The following is a 10,000-nucleotide window of genomic DNA, read 5'->3' on the forward strand; positions in this document are numbered from 1 at the left end:
CTCTGTCTCTCTCTCTCTCTCTCTCTCCGTCTCTCGGCCATTAGAGCGCCGTACATCATCATGATCCAGTGCGGCTCGTCGATAAGCGCTGTTTGTTCTGAGAGGGTCGTTTAATGGCAGTCCGCGGCTGTCAGAGGCGCTGGCCTTTCGGCCTCATTCTCTCCCACACCGCTTCCGAGAAATGTCGGATCGGAGCCGGCGTCTCCGTGACACCGAAAGGTCCGTCTCATTATTCAGAGACTTAACTGACAGGGAAATGGAGGCCGGCGGCGGCTTAAATCCGAGCGATCTGTCCGAGGCTAAATTGACTGCGTATCTGGCGGTTAGCGGGAAACGACGGACGGATGTGCGGGTAGATAAAACAGCTAAAATGAAAGCAAAAAAAAGAACAGTCAGAGACGGAGAGCTCTTTTGCAAAAGAAAGACAGCGAATTTTGGCCTTCGACTAGAGTGCATCTGTGTTTAACAGAGCGGGAAATGAGAGCGCTAATGCTAATGGGCGAGCAGTCTATTTCGGTCGACATCTCATTAACACCAACAACCCTAAGTAACAAACTTCGCTACAGAAATTTGTCGCTCTAAAAATGTAGTTTCTTAATATTTTGGGGTAAAAAAAAAAAATAGGCCGCGTTTTTAAAACAAGATAACCTTTGAGAAGAACTGTGCTTAATTGTATTGCACTTGCAGTGTACGTCAAAATTAATAGTGTTTTAATTTTATAAAAAACTAGTGAATAACACAGCATTATAGAAAAAGGCCACTTAAGAGTGTGTATTGTAAGAACGTACACACTTAAGTATACATTTAAGTACAGACTTCGGGTCATGAGCTAAAAGTTTCCAAAGTTGAAAACTAAATTTTCCAAAACCAAAAAGTGAAAAATGCATGCGAAAAATTCGGACTCAGTGTGCAATGGCCTTTAAGTGTACTGTAGCAGTATACCTTTAACCAAAGACAATAGAATTATGAAATTATAAATGAAGACTTAAGTCCTACTTAAGCATGTTGCGTTTTATGTAAATTTAATAAACAAAACAATAATGAAACACTTTGATCTAATTGCAAATAACTTGCAATTATGTGTCCAAAAACATTCAGTTTGCACTTATATTTTTTGAAGTAGATTATTTACATAATTAGTCAGCGTTGAGTGTTCTTTAAAAAAAATTTGGTTACACTTTATTTCAAGATGCCCTTGTTACAAGTTACACGTACTTACTATTATAGTAATAATAAATTAAGGCATAATTACATGAAAAGGAAACTTAAACCAAACCCTAAGAATATAGTAAGAACAGGTACTTAAATGTATACTTAAACTGTGACAAAGACAACTTAAAATAAAGCGTAACCAAGTATACTTCAGTGACTGTGCCTTTATACATTTAAGTACACTTCAACCTTATTTAAAAAAACAATGGCATAATGAAATTATGAATAAAAAAATCTGCATTAAGATGTTCTTTTAAATTCTTTTTCGTTCTTTGATTGAGCAACCATTCAGCAAGCATCAAAAACATTCGAGCACCCGCTTAGCAATGTACTGGAAACCTTATACTAGATCTTAGCACTAGCATAAAACTCTGAAAGACATCCATAACACATTAGCATTGTGTTTTGGGTTTTTTTTTTTTTACAATCTAGCACTGCAGGATGAGTATAGACTCATTTTCATTGGCTTAGTGTGACAACATGCTTGCTAGCGGCTAGTCTACAACTCAAGTGTTTCTAGCATGCTTAGCTGTACAACGCAGCAGCTAATCCAAAGTGAACGATTTGAGAGTTATTTCTGTACAAAAAAACGAAACCTGTGCTACGTGCCGCTAGCTCAGTTACTTAGCGTACCTTTCCCCACGAGCGTAAAGCTATTAATCGCCGTGTCAGAACAAAGCAAACCCAAGAATCTTGCACCGCGTCTCAAGCTAGCGGCTGATAATAGCATCTCTTTCATTAACAAGCCAGTGTAAAACTGTTCACGGTGTCACTGCAGGACCTGAAGACAGGAATTCCAGTCACCTTTAAATTCCTCAGCCGGGAACTAATTGGGAATATTTCTGGTATGCAAACGCGTGAGACTTTTCAAAGCGTTCAATTTCGACTTTTAACTATGCTAGTCCAAGACAACTGGTAATGCAACTCAAACCGTTTAAAAAAAAGTGCTTTATTATTTATTTATTTTATTTTAGCTTTTTAACAAATAAGCAGCAGTTTACAGTTATGATTACCTATTCATTCAGACATCCAGACAAGGATTAACCTATAAAAAGCTCTCATACCAAACGCACTGCCAAACCTCTGACACACACACACACACACACACACACACACACACACACACACACACAAATAGGACGCAGATCAGTCACTCAAAATCAACATATGAATGAATTGCTCACACTGACTCCAAATCAACAAAAGGGATATGTGGCCTTGGCGATCTTCAATCAAATTTCCCTGCCAGCAAAGTCACTCAGAACCAACCAGATCTCAACTCAATTTCATTTCCATCAGAGGCCGAAGCTTCTTTTTCTGATGGGTCCCGTCATTTATTACCGCATTAATCAGGCACTCCTTTAGCTTTGGTTCCCTTCCTGTTTACAAAACCGCAATGAGTTTTAATGCCGATAATAAAAGGTAAAGATCAGGTTTCATGGGAAAGGAAATCCCAAAAGGGGGGAAAAAATTTTTGTGTGTTCTGGATTTTTACCAAGCTAGAGTGAGAAAGACACTAGGAAGACAATTACTTTTTTTTGCATAGTTAATATTAGAGAAATACGGTACATTCAGGTTTTGCATTGACACAAACACGTTTCTGATGTTCCTCAGGTCAAGCAGGTATCATGATGAAGCACCTCGCCAGCTGAGACTCATGGGTGTCTTGATAAGCTTCCTTTGATAGGATTCAAGGCTGAATAATACCAACATAGTCATTTAAAGAAGGGCTAGAGAAGATTTCATTTTTGATGAGTTCTGTCGCTAGGGATTCTTAAAGGAAGTTCACCCAAAAATGAAAAATTGCTGAGAATGTAAATCACAGATAATTGAGATGAGTTTGTTCCTTCATCAGAACAGATTTGGAGAAATGCAGCATTACATCACTTGCTCACCGAAGGGTCCATTGAAGTGAATGGGTGCCGTCAGAATGAGAGTCACGATAATCTACAAGCCTTCCGCACCGGTCCAGTCCATCAGCTAACATCTTTGTAAGACTTGTCTAAAATATAGCTTCATCTAGTTAAAAAGAGCAATATATTTTCAGTTGAGACAGCTCAGCGACGCATTTCAGTCTGGGACTAGCTTAAGCCTCATCTGTGAAGCCGGGGGTAAATGTTTCTCACTTCCTTCAGTTTCGATGGTGATCTTCTATCGGAATAAATCTCTGTTCGATCACTCCACCTTTGCCCTCCAAAGGGAACAAGAACACTCAAAAGAATACACAAGACAAAATATTAACAAGCTTAAGGAGAAACAAACAGAGCATCGGCGCTAAGCATCAACGCCTCCACACGCGAAAATACAGAATATATCAGCAGCACTGTGGTGCTCGACACTCTCATTTCCATAATAACACCAAAGACTACTGGGAAATCTGGACCAGAAGAGCCCTTAATTGTCTGCTTGTAATGAACAGGACTGCCAGTGCTAATAACACTGGCTAAGAGCAAAATATCTCAAAGAATGGCGACCCGAGCATCTCCAAATGGCACCATTTATTACTTATTGGCCAAATAGGTCCAGCAGCACCCTTTAATTACTTTTCCATATCAACAAAATAATTTCCTTTCCGACAACACAAACACGTCTAACTTTAAAGGGTGACGATAGCCGCGTCTTCGATTCGACTAGTCCTGTCCGTTAAACACGAAATACCATTAATTAGCAGCAAAGCATTAGAGGCGTATTATATTTCCAGAAATGTTACACTCCGCAAACAGGTTTTATTTGTTTTCACTTTCCACCTCCGTAGAAAACACAATGGCAATGCCAATGATTAGCGGGCGTAGAGTAACGTAACCCGCTGCGAATGTTTGCTAAACACGTTCATCGTATTTTGCACATATCTTCGTCATTTCGGTTACTTTTCTCAGCGAAAAACGATCTTCGGTCGACAGTGAGAGTTTAGTGAGAACAGGATTCCCGTCGCTCGCTGTGATGTGTCCTAGGCCGGCTATTTTAAGACGCCAGGAACTCTGGGATCACACATAGACGCATGCCATTCTGCATGTCGGTGCGTATCGGTTACACACACACACACTGCAAAGTCATACCGTCACATGCATGAACTCACACAACCTACGGGAATATTACGCTTGCAGTCAATCGAACCGACTCGTCAGTAAACAGAGACCCGAGATCCAGCACGGCGTGATTCAACAAACCGCATTTATTGCAGAAGACACGCCAATGATGTAACATCCAGGAATGTTCATTGGTAAATTATTAGCATACTTTGGAACCCATCGATGTTTTTGGCGGGTAAAACGAGGCGTTCTCACCATCACCGGGGTCTTGTCTCAATCAAACGCGTGCAGGGGAAACGTGACATGAGGTGTTACCTTACATCATGAGATTTAATGATGTTGACTGCATTGAAATATGAACCGAATGAATGTACTGCAATTCTGAAGCTAATTTAAGCTCTAGAGATCCAGATTTCTCTCTTGGGGAACGCGTGGACACCTGAGGTTTTTCTTCTGTACGTCTAGATAATATCAGCGTTTAAACCGGGGATCAGAAAAGGTTATAATTATTAAAAAAAAAAAGCAAACTCTCACTAATTAATGGCCCATTTCAGTGCCCATTTCAATGAATCAGTGAATCAGAAAAAACACTTAGTAAATGATTTTACTTGCATCATGACTCCAAAATGTTAAAAGTCCCTGTTAAGGGTGCATAATACTGTTAATTTCATTAACAAATTAATTTCATTTGATGAGCTTTTTTCTTAACTAAAATGAGACAATGACAAGAGGTCAATTGACCAATAAGGTCAATAATAGATCATTGAGATCATATCAACATGCGATATCAGTAATGAGCTAACACAAGACTTATATTTAAAAAAAAGAGAATTATTTTTATACTGCTGTACTACGTAGGCATTCAGGTATACGGTTGCCAGATATCAACACCTCAAATCTCAGAATCAGTTTTCTCTTTTCAATTTTCGGCCTTGTGTTTCGCAAAATGTTGGCAATCTGGCAACCATACACACGCTGAAAAGGTGGCGAAGATGAACTGAAAAAACCAGCAAACAAGTGAAATGAAGTTTATTTTTATTGTATTCTAACCGATTATCATTAATAATGGAAATCACAAAAAAATTGGCTTCCACTGAGAAAAAAAACTACTTTGTTTCAAATTAAAGATGAACTTTTCTCAGTGGGTGTTGGTTTATATGCTATTTTGTATACAAGCATAAATTCTTTATGCCTGTAATGACTATAAAAAGGGTTACCAAAGAGGAGTTTTGTAGCAAGCAACTCCAAAGAAGGACCATTTAATAACAAGCATCACAAATAGTTTATGTAAGATTTTTCATCTAAGAGTAAAGAACATTTTTGAGCAATGGAAAGCTTCTATGAATGTTATTTTCTACAAGAAAAGTTCTTTTAATGTTATCAAAGATTACTTTAACATCCATGGAATCTTGTAAATGGATAAAACGTTATTTAGAGTGAATTTTTTCCCCCATTATTAAAAGGTTCTTCGCGTTAAGAAAATAAACGGTTCTTTTAAGAACTATTCACTGAAAGGCCCTTTTGAAAAAAAGGTTGTTTTATGCCATCGCTTTGAAACCTTTATTTTTAAGCGTACGCCACAGACTAGCAATAAAATTAGCTGTAAATAGTTTTAATTTGCTATAAATCTACATCAATATAGTTAAGAGCAACAAGCGAGACACCAATTTGTAAAAATCACTTTGGTCTGACTTCCAACTTCACATAATACACACGCTAAGAAAACACACCACGTAACGTCGCTAGTAGTAAAACAAGATATAGTTAACTACCTTTAACTTGAAGTTGAAGCCCAGCAACTTCCCAACTTGCAATCATGAGTTTGCCATAATCGTTTTTTCGTTAATTCCGACGCATAACCAAAAAACGTGTTATGATCATCTGCGGTGCTTTAAAGCGCTTTTCCTTGCATTGAGGACAGGGTTGGAAACGCTGCAAACGCGTTGCGTCGTGTCTGGTTAACTCAAGGTGTTAGATCTTCTACACAAATAGCAGCGCGTTAACATGTGAAAAACAATCTAGGCTGGGTGTGAAACGCACTGGTTCTTTCGTTCAAAGCAACGGGCGCCGTTCTTCATCTGCCTCGTGTTCGGCCTGTCTTTATTCAGCCCCGTTGAGTCTGCTCCCATCTGCCTCTGGGAGGACGAGTGTGCGAAAGTGTTTGTGAGGGTCGACAGCAGGACGCACGGCGCTCCGTCTGTCTGCGTTCAGAGGAACAGAATGAACCCAACCGGTCCAGAACAGCTGATGGGACTCCATTTTCATTCGTCACTCACATGCTCTCTATCTTCTGCCTCTATCGCTTCAATTACGCCCTCGCTCGCTCTTTCTACGCAACGTCGGTTTCAAAGCTCATTTGCATTTAACTGCAAGTGCACAAGTCAGTTTAGTGGCGAAACCTTCGGATGTTCTTTTAAACTGCGTAATTATTCCATTCTGACGTTATTTGAAAGAGGCTATGACGAAATACGCCCCGGTTATGACTTTCTTTAGATAAAAGTACAACAAAGTACGATATACGATACCGATTTGTCCGTTTTAATACTTTAATACCAATCTGTATGCATTTCGTATAAACTCAAATCGATGACAACTCATCTGATGAGTTGCTGTTACCGTAATTATTAGGGAAAGACTTCTTGACGCAAATTGCGCAACTAGCAATAACACGTCAAAACAAGGAAACCTATAGCGCTAAAACAATACTATTTCTGCACAGAAGAGATAAACTCAACTGTCTAAGACACAAGGGTTCGTGCTCAATGTCTACTTGCAAAACTGATAAATTGCTTAAAGAACTTGCTTCCAACTTCGGTCGCAGCAGATTCACCTCGTGGCAAAAAGATTGATCGCCTCTATCAAATCACGCAATTATAAACACTCTTAAAAATAAAAGTGCTTAAAAAGGTTCTTCACATCGATGCCATAGAAGAACCATTTTTGGTTCCACAAAGAAACATTCAGTCAAAGGTTTCTTACCTTTTTTAGAATCTAAAGAACTTCTTTCGCCACAAATAGCCATTTGTGAAACAAAAGGTTCTTCAGGAACTAAGGGTTCTTAATGGAACCATTTACACAAAAAATGCACTCATTTGTGGGTCGTTTGTAAATAAGAGACAGGGGTTTGCTGCAGAAATGCCAAATAAACATCTTGATTCTCGGTTAAACGGCCCAGACGGTTCAAACATTCGTCATAATAGAGGTTTCAGATCATTCCATAGTCATCATCACTAGGAAATGTACATAAATGTCTCTTTAAAATGAGAATTGCGCGATTATATGGAAGATAAAGAGGCACGTTTGTGATGAAAAACGACAAATAACTCAGAAATCAACTGAATTGTAGTAAATAGGCTTGTTTAATTAAATGGTTTGCTCCTAAGTACCACTTGCGAAAGAGCTGAACTACTTTCCTAAATGATGAATAACTTCGCTAAAATGATTTTTTTCTCAATCAAAGATTAAAATTTGAGTCATAATATGCATTTCGGACAGGTTTTGAGACATTCGTAAATTAGACGTAGGAGTTTGCGCTAAAGTGCTATTGTGATACTCTTTCGCAAACTCACTCCCGAGTTCGCTTCTTAATAATTCTCTTTTAGACCATATTTAGCCTAAACGGAAATGAGGCTGTGAGAGGCAGAGCTTGTCGTATTATTTCTGCCAAATAAGTATGGCTTCTGCTCTGAGGTCTGCAGCAGAAAAGCACCGCGTTACGGTCCAACTGGCCTAGATTTGGGTCAGGCACTGGATCACTGTGCCGAGTGGGATTACGGACAGACAGAGAGCGAAACAGCCGCTGGTTGGTGGCGAATGTGCCACGCCGCATTACTGAAGCTCTAGTGAGCACAGAAGGAAATGGGACGGAGACGGTTACCTGCTAACACAAACCCAGAGCGTTGACCTACATGAGATGCGAAGCCCTGGGAAGAAACACGTCTTCAGCTCAAGACACGCAGAGCGCAATACGTCGACTTCGAGAGACGCTTCGAGGTTTGTTTCCCATCATGCATCACGACGGTCCGACTTTATGAGACTCGCCGCTCGAGGAGGCGTTCGGAGCCCTACAAATAATGCAATCCGCGCGGGCTTCTGTGAAGCTGAAATGATCGCGAAGCCCTCCGATGAAGAAAAATCTGAGCGGTACAATCAGTCAGATTGGCTAATCATCAAATATTTAAGCCGCTGTGGGTTTTCTTGAATTCCTAAACGTTCACATTTCTCGAAAACCTGGTCGAAAAATCACACGAGATTTTAAATCGGTATCCGCGGTCAAATTGGTTCGCAGATTACTTTAATGAACCGTGTCGATTGTACAGTAACTCATCGCTTAGTAATCACATCAAATAGTACATGCGCTCAATTACGAGGCACATTTGGCCCTTTTTCCCCATTTCCTCTGAATAATTGATGATACAATAAAACATTCATCTGATTCTTCTTAACAATCAACTTTTTCCGGGCCGCTGCCTTCCTCTGCCTGCTGCAAAAACACTTCAGAACATCTTGCATTAGCTGGTGGTGAACTCGCGTTACGTAACATCGAACAGACTGGACGAAACGCATGCAAACATAGCATTTACAGGATGAGCCAAAGCTGGCTCTCGATTGCTGCGTCACGCATTTAAGAAATAATTGACAAGAAAAACCTAAAAAGCATATCAGCCATACCATCTTTTAATGGGTGGCTTCTGGGTGGAAGTTAGAACCAGATTTCGTGTCTACGCTAGAAATGCGAACGAAGGGTTACCTAATGTTCTTATACACATTATACACAATACTCGTAACACTACAAACATCAAACCGAATGATAGTTGGATCAGTCGTTGTGCACAGATGCTACAGCGGTACCGGGGCGGTGCCATCGTGTTACAGTTAACAGTTACTGTCCAAATGACTTTCAACAGACAGAAAGCATCACATTCATTACTTAAGATGAGGACGCAGAGGTTTCTTCACATGACAGAGACGAAGGTCACTGCACCCACAATAAACTAGAAGCTGTCCATATTTGCACATTAATACACAATTTACAATGCAAATGTCTGAGATTCAGTCGATCATATTGAGCAAATGCCCATGTTTGGACATTAAGTCTATGCGTTGCGTTTTTGAGCATCAGAATATGTCCATATTTGAGGATTGTGTTAAAATTATAATCATTAACGCCCAGATACGCCCGTTAATATTGCATTAAAAATTTGAATCGTGGTATGACATTGAGGTCCAATTAATCAGGAGTAATGTTCTCCAAACGTCCTTATTTAAACATTAATATTAATCAATTGCGAATAACGACCGACCTCGTCGTGAACGTCTCACTTAATGTCTCCAAAAAAACGGCGCTTTTTTAACATCGCTCATCGTTTTCCTCGAAATGCACATTGCTTATCATCTTCTTGATCAGAATCCTTGCTGTACATGATCATGTTGGCGTCTCTAATGGCCTCAGAGGGGTCCAGCCCTGCCATGATGGAGATGCACTTGTTTTCCAGTGGCGCAATATTGCAACAAACGCCTTATTATGATAACAAACCAATTCAGATGCTTCATAACGCGCCGCGGAAACGTCGCGCGCTCGAAAACGCAAACGAAGGAGGGTCACTCACCCAGAACACGAAGGAATAGACGATGAGGAGCGTTTTGAGGCAGGTTATGACTGGTTTGGTCTCCATTCTCCTTGATGCCATGAGCGCAGTGGGTCTGTGCCGCTGTGATTCTCCGCTGCGCCTCCGCCGCGGCGCTCCAGTCACTCTCGA

The 10,000-nt window shown here is 40.2% G+C and overlaps 1 protein-coding gene across 1 annotated transcript in view; it reads right to left on the reverse strand.

Moving 5' to 3' along the window:
• The window catches only part of tspan7b (tetraspanin 7b), a 26,541-nt gene that overhangs the window by 16,536 nt on the left and 5 nt on the right, over positions 1 to 10,000 (reverse strand). The window contains exon 1 of the mRNA XM_043222946.1: positions 9,851 to 10,000. This exon is cut by the window's right edge and continues 5 nt beyond it. Within this exon, the coding sequence (XP_043078881.1) occupies positions 9,851 to 9,931 (81 nt within the window). The 5' untranslated portion in view covers positions 9,932 to 10,000. The remainder of the gene's footprint in view (positions 1 to 9,850) is intronic.

The sequence above is a fragment of the Puntigrus tetrazona genome, chromosome 22 (assembly GCF_018831695.1).
Source record: "Puntigrus tetrazona isolate hp1 chromosome 22, ASM1883169v1, whole genome shotgun sequence".
Lineage (NCBI taxonomy): Eukaryota > Metazoa > Chordata > Actinopteri > Cypriniformes > Cyprinidae > Puntigrus > Puntigrus tetrazona.